The sequence below is a fragment of the Tiliqua scincoides genome, chromosome 4, assembly GCF_035046505.1.
Source record: "Tiliqua scincoides isolate rTilSci1 chromosome 4, rTilSci1.hap2, whole genome shotgun sequence".
NCBI classification, from domain to species: Eukaryota; Metazoa; Chordata; class Lepidosauria; order Squamata; family Scincidae; genus Tiliqua; species Tiliqua scincoides.
Genome location: NC_089824.1, coordinates 48,655,003 through 48,674,024, shown reverse-complemented (window position 1 = coordinate 48,674,024; position 19,022 = coordinate 48,655,003). Strand labels below are relative to the sequence as shown.

The window sequence follows — 19,022 nt, the reverse complement described above, 5'->3', positions numbered from 1 at the left end:
ATGGGCCTATGGCCTGATCCAGTGGGGCTGTTCTTATGTTCTTATATAACATGATGGTATTATTTGCATATATCAAGGTTTTCACAATTTTGGCCACTAGTGTCAAGCTCAGCTTGTTGCCCCCCCCCCCCCGCAGCTTGTTGCCTGGTAAAGTTGCTACCCACTGCACCCTCTTAGCTATGCTACTGGATCTTTGGAGTGACAGTTACTGTGTCTATGCCAGACATTAAATTTTGAACCTGCTGTACAGTGTGCTAATGGCACAGGAGCTTTATCAGACGAAATATGGCATACCTAATCATATATCACAAGACCTACTTCTGCAAGAGGCCTGCTTCTGTTCACTAGTCAGAAAAAGTAAACATTTAGCATCTCTTCGAGATTACAACTAAACTAAAGTTAAACAATCTTTTCTAACTAAGTGAAGGCCTGCAGTTTTAAGCGTACCGCTTGAATGTAAATTCCTTTAAAATAACAGGACATACTATTTTCAAATGCATGTGTTTAGGATTGGGGTGTTACTGTAAAATAAAGAGATATTTTTGGGTGTTGTGATAATAGAGTCCCTTTGTGCTACACAATTAATGCTGTACTGCAGTAGTTCCCAATTGTGAACTGTGGTTCCCTGGGGAGCCATGGAAACTAGCCAGGGGAATGCTGGAATCTTCACGAAAATCCCACTGTCCTATACAAAGTATAGCAGTGTTTCTCAAAGTGTGGGTCGGGACTCACTAGGTGAGTTGCAAGCAAATTTCAGGTGGGTCCCCATTCATTTCAATATTTTATTTTTAATATGTTAGACTTCATTCTACCATGGTATGTGACTGCATTTGGGGGAATGTTACAGACCTGTACTTTTAACAAGCTGCTATGTATATTCTTTTAACAATGATAGTCAATGGGACTTACTCCTGGGTAAGTGTGGGTAGGATTGCAGCCTAGGATTGTTAAAAATTGTCCTGTTTGATGTCACTTCCGGTGTTACTTAGATTTTCATTCTAAAGTGTGGGTCCCGGTGCTAAATGTGTGAGAACCACTGATGTATAAGATTGTAGCACAAATGTGGAGCCACAGCCAGTGGCCCAGGAGGTTAAGGAAGCTACCAATTGAAAAAGTTTGGGAACTACTGCTCTATTATATTCAGCTGAAAATGGAATTGCAACTGTGATTAAACACATTCAGCTTTTTTTTTCTTGTTAATATATTGCTGCCTCCTGTCCACTCTGACACAGTATTGGTGGGGCACATCCCACACCTTACTGTACAGCAGTAGCCTCAACTACTTTTTAGAGTGTTGAAGTTTTTTTGTATCTCTGATTTTAGTAGTAGTAATAATTCAGACCCAGAAAATGCAGCTAAAGTATAAGCAGTAGTATAAACAATATGAAAAATATATCAACAATTATTAATTATGCTAAATAAGCAAGATACTGTAATTGTAAATAACCTCATCCCCCTTTTATTGCCCATAAAGATATACACAAAATGCCTCTGTATGATTCAGCTTCACACAGAGAGAGAGAGAGAGAGAGAGAGAGGGAGAGAGAGTCCCCCTGTACCCATGGCATCTGTTCCAGGTCCCCCCACAGATATGGGAACCGTGGATATGGGGGACCTGATCTCCATGCACCTATTAACATTTTTAGATCCTTACCGCTGTGAAGATGTTTTTCCTTTTAAAGGTCACTATAAGCATACAAGCTCATAGGGTGTGCAGGGGGTGTGCAGCCCTCCCAATCTGTGGATAACTGAATCCACAGATACTAGATGCGTGGATACAGGGGCCTGCCTTTATATAGAAATACATCATACAGGATCACAGCCTGAGAACTTTATTCAAACATACATTATGTCAGCTGTGCTACACACATGCCTTTTTGAATGGTGTATACAGCCATTTTTTTGTAGCCATTCCTTTTTAAAGGTGACATAAAACTGCAGCTGTTGAGCACAGCAAGAAGCTTGTTATATGTGTGCATTTAGACATTAACACAGTCCAAGAAAGAGCTGCTCCATTGCAAAGAAACCAAAACACAAACAGGAATTTTAAAAAGCAAAGGTTGATGCCAAGCCACATTGTGTTGTATGAAAGGTGGAGGTGCACGAAAGGCAACACGGAGGTGTATGAAATGGAGATGCATGCAGGCAACATGAAATCAGAAAGGTGTGGAAAGAGTCTCACCACCAATCAGATTGTTACCTACGTCATGGAACAACCCACAGAAGGCAAAACAATTGCGCTATGCCAATCTATCCATACAGGGATTATTCCGTAATCCTGCTTGAAGCTGAAAGACATCACCGTACTTGGGGCAGGAGGGAGAAAATGGTGAAAATGTGGGAATGTAATGTTTTGGGAGCAGCAACATCTGAATTCTCTGAAATGAGTGAGCAAATGGAGTTGATACCAGAGAAAGCAACTAGTGTAGAAGCTGTCTCTGGGAAGATTCTAACATGAGATAAAACCTGCTCCTTCACAATCTTTTCTCTTCCCTCAAAAGATTTTTTTCTGCCGGCGCCACTGGAAATGGAGAAGAGTTATATTTGTGCTAATCGCAGAGAACGTCACTTCTGTGTAGATGTGAGAGCTTGCATAATGGATTCATTCTAGGGTTTGTTTTAATTTTTGTGAATGCTACCCAAACACTAATTGCTGCTGTTTATTTTCCTGATCTCTTCATCGCTGCCAAATGACAATATGCTCCAATATTGAAGTAGCGCGCAACAGCCAGCATTCGCCATGGGTTGGCAGAATATTGTAGGATTGGGTGGCTTACTCTGAAGGAGAAATGAAGCACTTTAGAGACCCATGAATATGATGTTCTTTTTCACAAGAAACCCCTTGCTTTTACAGGACAAAATGGGCTGGTTTTGCATCCTTTTGTGTCTACACAACTGTCTTCTTGTTTCAGATAGCATTAGAGATAGTATGCAGAATGGGTGGAGGGCTTTTGTTTGCATTTCAGAGGTTCAGATAAGTTAAACCCAGTTTGGGTGGAGTCTCAAAGGTAGCTGTTTGATTCAAAGCCACACTAGCAGAAGTTAAGGTGCTCCACCTCAGACTTGACCAGACAAGCCATTACATTAGATCTCTCTCTCTCTCTCTCTCTCTCTCTCTCTCTCTCTCTCTCTCTGTGTGTGTGTGTGTGTGTGTGTGTGTGTGTGTGTGTGTTTTGATCCGGAGAATAGAGTAGGGAGGCCCTGTATATGTGTGTACCTCCCCATGCATTGATCCCTGCATGAAGTGCTCACACCAGAATGCATGAAGTGCATTCTCCCCAGGGAGCCAGCCTAATCAGCAATACTACTGAGAGCAAGCCAGATAGACTACTTATTCTACCTTTTTTCCTTCTTTCTTCCAATGAATAAACCAAGCAAACAAAAGTCTGATAAGTTGTTTTTCCTTTATAGAACATAACTTTTTCACATTTTTTTAGTACTTCCTTCCTCCAAGCACTTCAGGGTGGTATACATGGTTCCTTCCCTCCTTTTGTCCTTGCAACAACCCTGTGAGGTAAGTGAGGCTGAGAGATAGTAACTGGCCCAAAGTACTTCTTGGTTTTGCTGTTCCTTTCTGCACAATGTGGTAAGAGGAATGGCAATCATCTTGTTCTACTTCCTATATTCCTCTTGCATTAATGTCTTCTTCCTCTCTGAGATGACACTGTTAGGCCGTTTCTTTTTAGTCTACACCTGTCTGTCTTGTGGAATGCTTTTTTTCCCTTGGGGGAGGGAAGATGAAAAGACATAAAAGGAGACTGTAGCCTCCAACCATGTATGGGGTTTATATATACAACTAATAAATGGAAATCTATTTTCCACCTTTCCCAAGAAGGATGACTAACTAGGAGGGGGCATGATGGCATAATACCATAACCATTTCTAAATATCCACTGGGAAATGAATAAATCTGGGCATTACTACCACAGTCATAGAAATAATGCAGAGTAATTTGCCTCGCCTTCCCTCTCCCCTGCCTCCAGCTCTTTTTAGGAAATTAACAGAATATTCCCAAGCTTTGAAATGAGAACTACTGTGGCCTAGTCCTCAATTAAGTTGTTAAATCTGTGTCTGGTCAGTACAGCTTTAGTCTGGTTGGGGGGTTCACTTATTTGAATGTCCCTTTGTACAAAAAAAAAAAAAATTCATATTATAAACTAGGAGTTGGGAGAAGGGATCTAGCCTAGCCTTTTCTTTGACTGCCAGCTTTCTGTGTGCAAAGACATTTTGTATGACATGTTTCCCCCATCTGCAGTGTTACATTCTAGACACAGGTTTAGCCCCTCGGGGAGAATTAGGCCAGAGTAATTGCTTTTAGGTGGAGGAAAATAAAACCACTTTATCTCGGTTTCATTCCTTATCGCACTCTGCCTCTGTGCTCTTCCCAGTGAATCATGTGTGAGTTTGTCATTCATCTGTTCTCACACGCCTATCTATATGTCATTTCTAGCAGCAACCACATACTGAATTGTTTCTTTTAGTCTTTGGTCATCTGCACATATGTGTGTAGCATTAAGTGTAGGGAAAATCAGTTTTATCCTGTACTGATGTTAATCTTGAAGTCAGCTGTCATTTCCCTGAAGGCTGTTTTCTTGCCACTAATTAATTGACTCTAACCATAATTTTACTGTTTTTATTTGTTTAAATTTCTACCAGGGATGGGAACTCGAGTCAGGTGGCCCGAGTCCAAGTTGTGAAAATCAGCATTTTTTGTTGACTTGTGGAGACTATTTGTGCCGATGACTCGGGCATTGACTCGAGTCTGAGGCCGCTTGACTTGGCACTGATTCCTCACACATGTGCAATGGAATCTGTCTGTTTCTGGGTGTGCTTGTTTACTTTTCATTGTGGCATGAAAGACCTCGTGGAACCATCATTCAGACCAGGCAAGCAGCAGGAAGTTCCAACCAGGAGGCAGGGAAAGGTTAATGTTTTGCTTTTGCATTGGGTAGGAGGGTGGGAGCAGGCTCTTACTCATCTCTAAAGGAACGGATGGTTATTGAAAGAAGGATGGGATGGTCAGGTTTTTTTCTTTGGATGAGGTAGGGCAGAAGGAGGTAGTTGCTGCAGAATCCCAGGGAGGAGGAGGCAGGGAAGTGGAGGCAGTTCGTAGCTATCCCACTTTCCAGTGCATGGCTCCTCATGGCTCCATTGTTATTTGGGAGGAAACCTCATTGAATGACTTGTGCAAATGGGACTACTTCTGAGTAGACCTGCAAAGGATTGGGTTGTCCTGGTAAGCCTTGCAGCTGCTGTGTATGAACTTCCTCCCACTTGCCGCTTTTGTCCCTGATCTCGTGCAGTCCATCCCAGCCCCTCCCTTGTTTACAGATAGATGGGGACAGCAGGGGAGTGTTTAGAAAGAGTTCACACACACACCCTAGCAGCCCTGTTTTATTTTCTTCAAGGCAGGCTTTTTAAAGTGAACAACTTGAGTCTTTTGAAGTCACAAAAATGCTCCAGGCAACTTGGAAAGTGCTCCCATTATGACTTGTTGTTGAGTCGTGGGGATGGAGACTCGTGACTCGAGTCAAACCGCTCCTGACTTGCCCATTCCTGATTTCTACCCTGCCTGTTTACAAAAAATGTGCTGGTCTACTTGTTCTTTGGTAGCTGCCTGAAGGTCACCTCTAGGTGTGACTGTAAAATGGGGATATATGTGACAGAGCTGGGTTAGCAAAATGAAGGCTCTTGCCAGTTTCATCTCTCTCCTTGTAATATGGCAGTAACGGCAGTAGAGTTACAGCTGGCTGCAAAGACAGTGTGAAACTGTATTAGAGGCAGACTGGATAGCTGCTGGATGTAGCCTCCTCCCACTTTTGACCACAGGATAGTTGTTGCTTGCTAAGGCAGAGGAGTTCTCAGCTGGAACTGGGTCCAGGCATGATTGCTTCATTATGTGGGAATGTTCAGTTGATATGAGAGAGGTAGGTAATATTAACAGCAAACTAATAAAGTATGATATATGAGGGTTTCAACATCTCCTAGGTTATCACAACAAACACACGCACAAAAACTGCAAGTGCACTTAGTACATTTGTTTAAAGTATTTCTATCCCACTTCTTCAATTTCAAAGAAGTTATAGGATAGATTTCAGAAAAAAATACAAGAACATAAAATTGGACTCTCCTTAGGAAAGTGTATGATTGTGACCTTCCCTAACCCTTCTTCATTCTGATTTTCTTCTGCAAGCCGGATAGATTCATCAGGCTCACCAGGAGGCAACCTGAGAAATTTGCCTGGGGGAATTAAGTTAATGTCTAAGCTATTCTCTTTCCCAAGGGAAAACTTGAGAGACATTATGTAACTGATGTTATAATAAAACTACATCATACACAAATTTGTGTCCTATTGAACACACTGGAACTTCTGAGTAAATATGTAGTCGCTAACCCTCTAACGCAGGGGTGTCAAACATAAGACCCAGGGACCGGATGCGGCTCACAGAAGATTTTTATTTGGCCCTCAGACTTTCAGCTATTGAGCAGGGTTGAGGTGTTACTGCTCAAAGGGCAGCCCACATGAAAACTGGGCTCTCCAGTATATTGAAATATGATCAAGATTTGCATGTTTTATCTTCTGTCATTTGCAGCTAATTATTTCCTAAGTGAGAAAATTGCTTTTTTTTGGTTATGACCTGTTTAAATGACGTCACTCCCTGCCTAACAACATCCAACCCTCTGCAGGCATCAAGAATGCTATCCAGCCCTCAGTATGAAACAAGTTTGACACCCGTGCTCTAATGTATCTTTTATATTCATTTGAAATATAGTTTAATTCCATTTTTTCATTTTTTTTTTACATTTGTGTTGAAATATTGCAATATATGCCAAAAGTTTGGAATAAAATTAGACCTTTAAATGAAGATACAGTGTTTCAAAATAGAAATATGTGGCAGAAGAAAGCTTTGCGATGAAAAATTTAAAGTTGATTTTTAATTTTTGTTATAGTCTTAATGAGATATGGCTGTTTGTGTGTGTGCGTGTGAGAGAGAGAGATATGACAAGCTCCTGCATTTTAACATGCACCACCACACCACTGATTCATGGTCTACCTGTGTATTTTACAGCAAAACATATTTCTGAATAGTCTTCAAATGCAGCTGCATATAGGAAGTATTGCTGTGAATAAAAACCTAAGAAGAGCCCTTCTGCATCAAACCAAGGGCCTGTGCAGCCCTGCATCGTGTTTCACACAGTGGCCAAGCAGATATTACCAGGACATGAATAACAGTGGCCATGTTATCTTTATTCAGAAGGTGCTGCAATTAGTGCATCAATTTCACTTGGTCGAAGTGGCGCTTTGTGAAATGGATGCCACCTAGACATCTAGAGTGCGGACTGGATCTAAGAGTAGCCTCCAAACTGTACACCTCAGAGGTTGTGCAGTCCCATCCAGAACAGGTTGAACACCACCATCCTGGGAGTCTCAATTTATTTGTCCTTATCCAGTCCATTACTGACCTTGGGTTCCTGTTCAATGCTTCCTCTCAGTTGCGTGCCTGCCATAGGCTGACCTGGGGCAAATGCCCTGAGCGCCAGTCTCTAGGGCCCCGCAGAAGCTTCTCTGAGGCTCCTGATAGGGGTGGAAACTGTGCTTCTGGTTTGCCAGAAGCACAGTTTATAGTGCCAGGGAACCTCACAGAGGTTTCCCTAGCATGGGAGGAGGTTGAGTGAGGCTCTGTGAGCCTTTGGTAAGTAGGGGAGGCGAATTTCTGCCTGAGGGGGACGGCGATAGCCTGCAGGGGGTGCCATCGTGGAGCTTTGCCCCAGGTGCGGGACTGCGGAGGTCCGCAGCTGCTTCCTCTGCCTCAGCTGACTCCAGTGAGTAGTAGAAAATAGGAGTTTGGCGTCATCCATACATCGCAGTGGCTTCTCTCCACATATTCATTCAACCACTTGAGCTGCTGCATTCTGCACTAGCTGCAACTTGTGGATTATCTTCAAGGGCAGCCCCACATACAGCATGTTACAGTAATCTAATCTTGATGTCACCATGGCATGGACCACCATGGTCAGATCCAATTGAGGTAGGTATGGCCGCAGCTGGCATGCCAACTGCAGCTGGGCAAGGGCACTCCTGGCATCCAAGATCAACTGTGTGATCTGTGTGAACTGTGTGAACAACACCTGGGCATCCAAGAACAACTGTGTGAATTCAGGATAACCCCAAGCTGTGAAACTGCTCTTTGGGGGGCGGGGCATGCAACAGGCAATAGTTTAGCACCCGCATTGTGGATTTCTGTACTACAAGGACCTCTGTCTTGTCCTGGTTTAATTTCAGCTTGTAATCCCTCGTCCAGTTTCCAACTGCCTTCACAGCATGCTTGGGCCACAACAGCCACCCTGGTATCGGGTGGGAAGGAGAAAAAGAACTGAATGTCATTAGCATACTGATGGTACCCAACTCCAGATGTTCCCCCAGTACCACCATCTGGCATCTGTTGGCCAGGAAGGAGCAGAACCACTGCAAAATGGTGCCCCCAATCTCCAGCTCAACCAACCGTCCCAGAAGGACACCATGGTCAATGGTATCCAAAGCTGCTGAAAGTCCAGAAGGACCAGCAGGGATGCACTTCATCCACCCAGCCCTTGGTGTAGGTCATCCACCAAGGTGACCAATACTATATCTGTCCCAAAGCCTGTCCTGAAGCCAAACTGAAAGGGATCCCAGGTGACCCTCCAGCAGTCCCATTTGGTTGTTACACAGCACAACAGACTAGACCCTGTGCAACAAAGTCTTTTTAAAATCTTAGCAGGACATGGGAATGAAGTTGCAGTACAGTAGGGAAGTAGTGTTGGAAATCATCTTTGTGCATAACTACAAATCACAATAAATAATGCTGGGAATCACTGCTTTAGGTCAGGTTTTTAAAACTGTATGTTATACTAGGGACCTACTGCTGAAGATGTGTACTGCAACTCAGGATATGAAATTCCTACCTATTTATATAGGAGCATCTGAAACTTATGAAGTTAGCTCATTGGTCCTTAGAATCATGGAAGGGACCCACAAGGTCATCTAGTCTTATCTATCGCATGGAATCCTAGAACATCTCCAACAGGTGCCTGTTGAGCCACTGCCTGAAGAGGTCCAGTGAGGAAGAATCTAGCACCTCTCTTGGCAAGTATTGATTGTAGCACAGTATTTTCTATCTGCTCTAATGGGCACTGGCTCTCAGAGGTTTCAGACAGGGGTTTCCTCCAGCCCTGCTAGAGCATCTTTTAACGGGATCCTTTGGATGTGCATACCCACATTAAAACATGTTTTATTACCAGCTGTGAACATTAAGATTCAATCAAAAGTATCAGAATGTAAAAGACCTTAAAGAAATTGCAGGGCTTTTATCCAATGAAGAAATGTTTAATTTGGAAGTGTTTGAGAACTCTTGTGTATGTGCTCCTAATGGAATTAAAATTTACATAATCTTTTGCAGATTGTGTGTCCTTGTTCAGGATATCTATGGAATATTCAGCGAGGTACAGTTTCAGGAACTGTTTTCTTCTCCAGAGCAGATCAAAGAGCATAGCAAAACATGGGAAGGAAAATGTTGTCATTTATCTGGAATAAAAATTTTGCAGAGAGTCACCAGAGGGAGGTAAGAACACAACCTTTTTATTTTATTTCATTTCATGTGGGTCATGAGTGACCAGCTTGCAGTGTGACTACCCCTAATGGCACTGACAATGGGGATTTGGGGCCCTCATGGATAAGGACCATGGATAGGAATTAGAAGTAAGACCACTCCAAGGAACTTGTGTGCATGACTCCATCTCTAGCACTTTGGACTTGACTTGTCACACTCTTGCCAGAAAGATTGGCCACTATCATTTTAGATTCACTGATCTATGTTATTTTGAGCACAGGTGACACTTTGGTTTGCTTTGCTGAAGTGGTTTGATGTGATAGGGTAGAGGACATTGCTCAGAACTATTAACAAAATTACATTCAAATAGTTTTGCTTCTCATAAAAATGTCTGGAAAATCATACTGGTTTAAGACAGTGAAAAAGGTGCCAGTATAATGTGCCAATTTTCCTATTTTCAAGTAAGTTTGTTGCTTACATATAAATAATGATAAACTTTCTAGAACCATTTAGTGCTTTCTGCCCCCTTTATGCTTTGCATAAAGCATATGCTTATGCCCCCTTTATGCTTTATGGAAGGAGGAGGGAAATGTTCTGAAGCATGCATCATTAGCTGGTGGAGTGGGATCCTCAAGTCAGTGGTGGATTCCGGGGGGGGGGCAAGGGGTGCAAATGCCTTGGGCGCCAGGAATTTAAGTTCCCTGAGGGGCGGCACTGTGACCTGCACCCCGCCACCAGCTTTTTAAGCAGTCGGGAAATGCATGGACAATGGCTGCAGGACGAGCTAATGTGTTGACGCTGTTCCAAGCTAATCTGAGGGCTACCCTCCTCACCACCCCTTTCTTTAAAGGGGAAGAGAGGATAGCAGCCCTCGTCAGTGATGAACTGCGCCTAGAGTGGCCGCGACCACTTTAGTTGCGGTTCCTGACCGCCTCTGAGGGCCGTCCTCCTCCCCATTAAAGAAAGGGGAGGAGAGGAGGGAGGCTCCTCCCCTTTCTTTAACAGCAGAGGAGCCCATCCTGTAGAAAGCAGCATGTGTCTCTTCTAATTTCAGAGGGGGTGTGCATGGTTTCAAGCTCTGGAACCATTCACTCCGCTTCTAGCAGCATGGAAGGCTCCTTCAGAACTTTTTCATGTCGCTGAAAGGCGCCCAGGAGACAGGTGTCACTTGCCTCTTGGGTGCCTTCCAGCGGTGCAAAAAAGCTCTGTTGTAGCCTTCTGCACCATTAGAAGTGGCACAAATAGCTCCTTCAGAGCCTGGGCTGCGTCCTTCCTCCCCCTTTTCAAAGGGGGAATGGAGGAGGAAGTGTGCCAGTGGTAATTGCAGTGACGATGATGTTACTGCAATTACTTCTGGGTTGGGGGCGGTGGGTGGGATAGTGGCTTCAACCACTGCTTCAAGTGAATCTCACCACTGGCATCACCACTATTTTGTTTCTTTGTGTTATTTATTGTTAAAGAGGAGAGAGGTGCAATAATCTTATTGTTCAGTGTTTCTCAAACTGGATCATAAGCCAGTTTCAGATGGGTCCCCCTTCATTTCAATGTGCATTTTATTTTTAATAGGTTAGACTTGATGGTACCATGGTATGTGACTGCATTTGGGGAAATGTCACAGATCTGTACTTTTAACAGGCTATTATGTATGTACTTTTAACAATGATAGTCAATGGGGCTTACTCCTGGTTAAGTATGGATAGGATTGCAGCCTTTGGGATGTTTGGGGAATTTTTTTTAAACAGATCAGCAACTACGTGAGATAGGAGAATTCTTCTTTATTTTAAATAATTTTTAAACTTTTTGTAAACTTTTAATTTACTTGATTGATTGATTGGTTTTGATTTTTGTCATATGGGGGTGTTAAAAATTTTCTTGCTTGATGATGTCACTTCTAACCATGACATCACTTCCAGGCTAATGAAATCACTTCCGGCGTGTCCCAACAGACTGTCATTCTTTAAAGTGGGTCCCGGTGCTAAGAATTTTGAGAACCACTGTCTATAGTTTACTGAATTGTGAATGGTCAAGGAAGGAGTCATGAGACTGCAAACGCTCTCCCTCCCTCACACGCCTAGCTAAATGCAAGGCTTCCTGATTAGTCAAGCTACAATTTTCCATAAGTGATGTCTGGGCTGGGAAATTATGTCTTAAGTGATCCCAACAAGCAAGAATATCAAACCACAGTTTGATTCTGGTTTGATATCTTAAATTGTTTGGATTGCTTAAATTGTAATTTAAGTGCCTTGGTGGAGCATCCACTAAAGCTCGGCACTCTTTCCGCTGCTGTTCATCACAGTGATGGATATCATCACCCATGATCTGCAAAAACCAGCTCCATGGACACTTCTCTGCAGATTATGTTCTTCTTGCATCCAACAACCAGGTGGACCTCCAGTAGCAAGTGCAAGCTTGGAGTGACCGTCTTGCATTGTTTGGTCTCCGCCTCAACGTCAAGAAGATGGAAAATATGATAGTACATGACAGCGTCAAGAAGATGGAGTACATGTCCCGATGAGCTTGGGACAATCTCTGTAAACAGCATCGACCTGCCACGTGCCGAGACATTCTGATACCTCAGCTCAACAATTGCGGCTGATGGCAGCTTGAGTCATGAGACCACTGCACAAGTAAACACAGCCTGGACAAAGTGGCATACAATGACCGGTGCCCTTTACAACAAGATCAGCAACCATCTCAAGTCGAAGATCTGCCGGACGGTCATCTGGCCGGTCACACTCTACAGAGCTGAATGCTGGCTGGTGACAAGAGAAACCAAATGCGGCCTCGTTGTCATGGAGAGAAAGATGCTGCGTTGGATCAGTGGTATCACTTGTTTTGTCCATGTCTGCAATGATGGCATCCAGCAGCGATATGGCATCACTCCAATTGCCGTTGAGTTGAGAGAAGCCCAGCTTCAATGTTACGGTTGCGTTCTGCACACCAACAGTGATATGCTGCAGCAGAAGGGCATTGAGTTGGAGATCAATGACAAAAAACCAAAAGGCCGACTGAAGCAACTCTGGCTTGACATGCTGCATGGCGACGTGAAAATTACCCACCTACAGCCGGACCAAACTCGCGGCCAAAAGAAAATGGTGACTGTAATCCAAAATAGCGGACCCCACCACCACTTGGGTCAAATGCTAAAAAAGAAGAAGAAATTTTCATTTCTCTGTTCAGTCAACATGGGAAACTGAAGTTTGACAAATCAGGAAGATTTGCATCTAGCTAGTCACATAAGAATAGGAGGGTGGGGGAGGCATGTCCAGGCTCCTTGCTTAGTCCTCACTGGTTTTCAGTCAAATTAACTGTGGTTTACTGGATCATCTGAACTGGGCTAGAGAGAGAACAGAGTGACCAGATGTTAAAGAGGACAGAATTTCTTGATCTTGATTGTATAGAACAGCATGTCCTAAAATGTTATCTTGTATACAACTATTTAAAATGTACACACCCTGTGTCCTCCTTGGCACTGGATCAGCCTGAAGAGCAAAGGAAGAAAATGGGATTATAAATGGTAAAAATTTTGAAATTGATCCCATGTTGCTGTTTTGGAATGAAATATGGGTCCTTGGCCTAGAAAAGTCGAAGACTATAGTTCTAGAGCATTATTGTCCATGGTTGTTTGCCATGAAATATACATAATAAATACATTGTTGATTTTCCAGGTGTACAACCCAATTCTGTATCGGTAGAGTATTTCCATGAGAGTGTATTCCTATGTATGTCACAGTGTGGAAGAAATTAACAGTGTGACCTAACCCTGTGCTGAAGAGCCCATATTTGTTTAGCTTTTCCTTGTAGGATAGATATTCGAGGTTCTGCTTGTTATTGTTACTCTTCTGTGCATGTTTTCTGGCTCTGTTGTTTTTGGGAGGCGAGTGACTGGAACTGAACTCAGTCATTACTGCATCAGATGGATTAACAATATGTGGGACAATATCTTTGTTTCATAGAATCCTTTCATATTTCTGCCCTTGCTCATATATGACTACCCACCTTCCCTGAGCTCCAGTAACTTAACCAGAATACTGTGCAGCAACTCAAAAGAGAAGTTGCGATTAAACAAGGAAGATGGAAGGGAGTGTGCTCAATTATAAGAATTTGCTCTTTTTTTAACCCGTATGTCATTCTTTGGAAAACAACAAAAAACACTGTTCAGTGATCCGTAGCAATTTTGGCAACATTGTTCACTAAACAGAAAAGCTGTGTTAATGGAAGCTCTCACTACGTTGAAATAAGCATATGGGTTTTACATCTGTGTTGAAAACACACTCTACATATTAGAAACCAGGAAAATCCATCTTCTACCTTGATCTTGTTTCTATATTTAGTATGTAGTGTATTGCCAAATAATTGAATGCACGCAAGCATTACTATCCCAACAGTGCTGTATCTTGCTGACTTGATAATGCATTCTGAATCTGCTGCAAAGCATGGTGATGAAGTACTTGGCCCAGTAGGGAATGACCACCATGTATTACCACATCAGGTTATGGTGTGAGTTGAGTGGAGTCCTAGAAATTCTCACCTAATAAAGAAGAGCTTATCAAGAGGAGGTCATCTCTGGTGTTCATTGTGCTGCTTTGAAATTCTTCTATCATGCTTGGCCTTCCATTTCTCCTCTGCCTTCTCTGCAACACAACTTACCTTAATCTTCTGTTCTCCATAAATGTGTTACAGAACTTTGTTCTTGTCTTTCTATATATTTCCACTCTACATACTCCCTGAGTCCTTTTATTAGTGAAAAATTATGGCAAAGATTTGCTGTTGTGATTATATGTAGTTTCAAATTATTGCATTTTAAATTATTTTTAATACAGTATTCTAAATTGTAAAGCTAAATTCCAACATCTGTGCTTTTTTTTTTTGCCCCCTTCATAGAATGCTTGGGCTGTTTAGCCTCATAGACAGTTTGTGGCCTCCACGGTTGCCTTTAAAAGTTCCTGGTCAAAGTCAAGAGAATGAAATGGTAAGCTGCTGTTAAAAATAAAATAAACTTGCTCCCCTAAATAAGTGCCTTTTAGTTATAAAAAAGATTTGTTATGCATGCACTCACCTTCTGTATGTAATCTTGGAAGTTTGACTTCCTGTTTTACTTCCCTTAGTACAGCCTCAGCTGTCTTCTGAAATTTGTCCTCTACTCTTTGTTGCTTATGAAACCTGTGCCGTTATCAGCATCGCATCCCATCCACACCAAATATGGCACCATGTCCAGAATCTGATTCCAGGGAAAGCAGTGTGAATTCAAGAAGAATAGTGTTTAAGGGCCCTGTGTTGGCTGAGCTCATTGACACAGCCTTCCTGGCGCAAGCCACCACAGAGTCAAGATGCAGCCTCTGTGTTCCAGCGCACCTCTTGCTCTCAAGGAGGTGCAAACATGCTTTACGACACGTTTGCGACCCTTCTAGACTGGCCTAGCCTAACACAAGGTTAGGATTGCGCCCTAAGTTGCTTTAAAGTTGGGTTACACAATTCATTCTTTGTGAGGGTACCTTTTCTTTTCCCAATTGACTTACGTTTCTCTGGAAAGGGGAAGCTAGGTAGTCTCCAGTTATTGGATTGTGCTTCAAATGCTACATTTTGAATTTTGGGGATGGTCCTTGAGACACACTGTGTGCACAGAGTATCCCTTACTCAAAAGCATGGGTAGAACTCTTAAGTGAAGCTCTGGAAGCTTCTGAGGTCAGCTTTGCGCATGTGCATCTGTTGAACTCTTCTACATGTGTCTGCACAGATGACCACTCAAAGAACTATCATTACAGTTAAGCAAACCTGTCTTTTTCAAGTGACCAAAGCATTTCACATGAATTCAGTAATCCTTACAATGGACCTTAAAAATAGATCAGTCTTATAATTACTCCAGGTTGCAGAGAAGGGGCTAAGGCCGAGAGAGCTGTATTCTGTCAGAGATCATTTAGTGAGATTGGGGCAAGATTTTTGCACCAGGATCTTCCCACTTCATTCTTCACGCTCTTTGTCACTATGCTACAGCAGCTGTTTATGAACTAGAGATGTCATAAACAATCTTAGAAATTATTTATCAGTGCTGCCAAATTCCTGGGAATATTTGTTCTTACCCATAATTTTTATTCACACAAATGTGTCTGCATAGTGCATATTTTTCCACATCTAAATTAAAATCCTTTAAAGCTAATTTAATTGTTGCTTCCTGGCAGGAGCTGTGATATAAGGCTCACTTTGAGTCATCAGAAACTAGCATATCTGCAAGAAACATTGGAAAGCAATCCAGTTTGGATTTGACATTATGTTTGCAAGTGGAAATTTTTTTTAATAGCTAAACAGCTGTTTTTGTTAATCCTAATTCCTGTATGATTTTTAATGATTGTCAAGCAATATCTTTCAAGCATTATCTAATTTTCATAGCATTTAAAGGTCTGCAGTCTGTTCAGATAGTATATATCATCTTGAGGTTTGGTCACATTATGAGCGGAAGGAGAGCAAGAGGGAGGTAGAAACAGTGCTTCATGTTCCCATATTCGTGTTCCCTATTATCCTTTTGCTGCTCAAGATTTAATTTGGCACTGTTCATGCTGCTCAGTGACGCAGCTTCATCTGTTTATTGTCAAACGCACCCACGTGCTAAAATTCTCAAATGTCACAGAAATCATTTAAAGACATGAAAATAATGGAATCCATTTCCAGTGTCTTCCCATGACAAAAAACAGCATTTGCAATTGTTAACTGTGCTTTGCTGTGTTTCCTTGTGATACAGCTTCAAGGGTGTAGCCACACAAGAAAGTAAAAATGAAATTTTATTCCTGATTTTGCAAAAGGGCCAACCCTCTGACTTGGAGGAGGAACTGGTGCTTCTAATATAGATGCCTAAATGTTCATGTAAAGAAGGGAAGTGCGTAACTTGAATTAGTCTTCAGTAGCGGGGTAGTGGTGGTGAGGGAACACCAACAACATTTGTCATAAGGCAGGATATGGGAATACAACTGCCGTGCATGGCCCAGGGTTGCCACTTTCAGACAGCCTCAGTTACATGAATAGTGCCTGATGAGATCTCATTTGCTTCCCACCACAAGTGTTAAGCATTGTGTTACCACATTTAAATGTGCATATATTTAAAAGAACTAACATATGCAATTGACTGATGATTCTTTTCCCCTCAGGGGAAAAGTAGGAATCCTTATGTATGTCCAGTTTGCCATAATTGGTTTTATCAGTTGTTACTTCTTGCTGTCTCTATTGGGATTCTCCTAAGGGAAGAAATCATTGGGCCTTTCTCCCCTGATTCTTCCCTGAGGAGAATTTAATTTCCTAGGATCACAGGAGACCTTGTGATCCAAAATAACCTTGGATCTTCCAGTTCAAGCACTCATGGAAAAGAAAGGAGCGAAAAGGGAGCATACAAGCCCAAGGCCTGCTTTTGGTCTCTCCCGAGGGAGAATTTTGATGGGTTGGCTATAACAGACAAGCAGGTCCGGCTCAAAATCTTTACAATTTTCCCTATATGTGCTCTTTCCATTTGTTTTTATGAAGGTGGCATAGAGTTACGTGACACCAGCAAGTAAATAACTATAATGTGGAACGTTCGCTTTTAATAACCAAGGATTTTTTGATTGCTTTATTTTCAGCACGTTACAACTAACCTGTCCCCTCCTAGTTTCTGTTACATTCTTACTGCTCATCCTGAACAAAGACACACAGAAGCAAATGAGGTGGAACAAATTTCAAATTTGTATTTTCCTCCAGCTGTGCACAGTCTTAAGGAAATTCTTCAGGTAATTGTTTTTGTTTGTTTTTGTAAGATTTATGGCTCTTGTATTGATTACCTGATTAAGAGATCAAAAATTTGTCACTTTTTTTCAGATGAGTGACCAGTGTTGCAGCTTTTGGGCATATGTTATATTTCAAAGACTAAAGGTAAACCTTTTGTTGCTTGTTTGTTTTCAGGTCTTGCTTTTCAAACCAGCACTTGTGAAGCTAGGTACTCAAAATGGATATATGTGTAGACAGAAGCCTCTCTCTTCCTTGACCTGTTTTCATACACCAGTTTTAGAGACGTTTTCCGACCTTAAGTTGGATTCTGTCTTTTCTGGTTTGGTGACAGAAAAATCACCTTTCATCAGAAATATCCCAAGATGAAGAGATCTGTCCCTCTCCCTTCAGCAGATTGATTAGATGAACCAAGTCTCTTCACTATCACTTATCAGCGTTTTAAATAACAAAACAAAGTATAAAATGTAAGAGCAAATGTTTGCAATGCTTAAAACAAACAGCTGTTTTTGATGCTATTCAGCAAAAGTCAGAATAATGCTTGCGTCTGAGATGCAAGCCTTTTTAAAGAGTAAATTTTGCCTAAGAGTTGCAAGCCTGACAATGCAACTTACACTGGAACAGGCAGGCTGGAGGGTCTGTGCTGTATCCAGCACAAGTTTGGGGCTGGCAGAAACTCGGCCCAAGGAAAGGGGAAACTTTTTCCCTTACCCCAGGGAGAGCATAGCGGCCCCAGTGGGTCTACTCGGATCTGTGCCACCTCTCTGCACCCTCCTCCCACCCCAAAACACCCCCTCCCTGTCCTCTGCGCTGCCCATCCCAGACCTCTGCGCTGGCCAAGCTAGGTCGGCGCAAACACATCTGCCACCACCATGGAGGCTGAATCTGGCCTCTGCAGGTCAGCACACCTTCATGCGCCGTCACGGATTCCTTGGAGAGAGGCGCAAACATTCTTTATGACACATTTGCGACCCTCCCCGGCTAGCGCAAGAGACTTGCACTGACTCAGGGCACGCTTAGAATTGCACCCTGAGAGTTGCAAAAAATTACAGAATTGGTATGGCCACCAAGGCCACAGTTCTATAAAATGTGGTGCTGCTGCATGGGGTATGGCCTGTTTGCAGGGTAGTGGAAGGAAGGAAAAATATTGGATCTACTGCTGCAGTTGCAGTTTTGGCTGAAAGTGTAAGTGTGTGGTAATGATAAATATACAGTACACTGAAGGTGGGAGGATCAGTATTGGCAGACATGGAGCTGCTGTCTCTGTGAGTGAAAGGAGAACATAGGGCTTGCATGAGGGTGAGGATTTTAAACTTGGTGAGAGGATTTGTCAGTGGAATGAATATGTTAAAAACCCCAATGTACAACTAGCTGTGAAGAACGGCTACAAATGTCCTGACTGACTCAGTTTAGAATGAAATTGGTACAATGAGGTAGTATAAGGCAAAGAAAGATAAATATTTCAAGCATTAACATTAGTGGAATGACTTAAGTTCTGTGTATGTCTTTTTACTTAGTAACACTAAATGCTTAGTGTTACATGAAACACTTTCAGAGAGGTGTGTGTGTGAGAGAGAGTGTTTTACAATCTCAATCCAGTTTAATAGCACCTATATTTTTCTGTAAATAGGAGTGAATTGTTGATTTCTTGTAGCTCCATTTAGAAGACACAGTCCTGTGGCTCTGGCT

General features: G+C 42.4%; 1 protein-coding gene across 2 annotated transcripts in view; it reads left to right on the top strand.

Moving 5' to 3' along the window:
- Positions 1–19,022, top strand: part of SPIDR (scaffold protein involved in DNA repair) — a 244,523-nt gene that overhangs the window by 205,228 nt on the left and 20,273 nt on the right. For both annotated transcript variants that reach the window (XM_066623674.1, XM_066623673.1), the window contains 4 exons: positions 9,438–9,599; positions 14,472–14,559; positions 17,192–17,338; positions 17,427–17,480. In XM_066623674.1, coding sequence (XP_066479771.1) covers positions 9,438–9,599; positions 14,472–14,559; positions 17,192–17,338; positions 17,427–17,480 — 451 coding nt within the window. The remainder of the gene's footprint in view (positions 1–9,437; positions 9,600–14,471; positions 14,560–17,191; positions 17,339–17,426; positions 17,481–19,022) is intronic.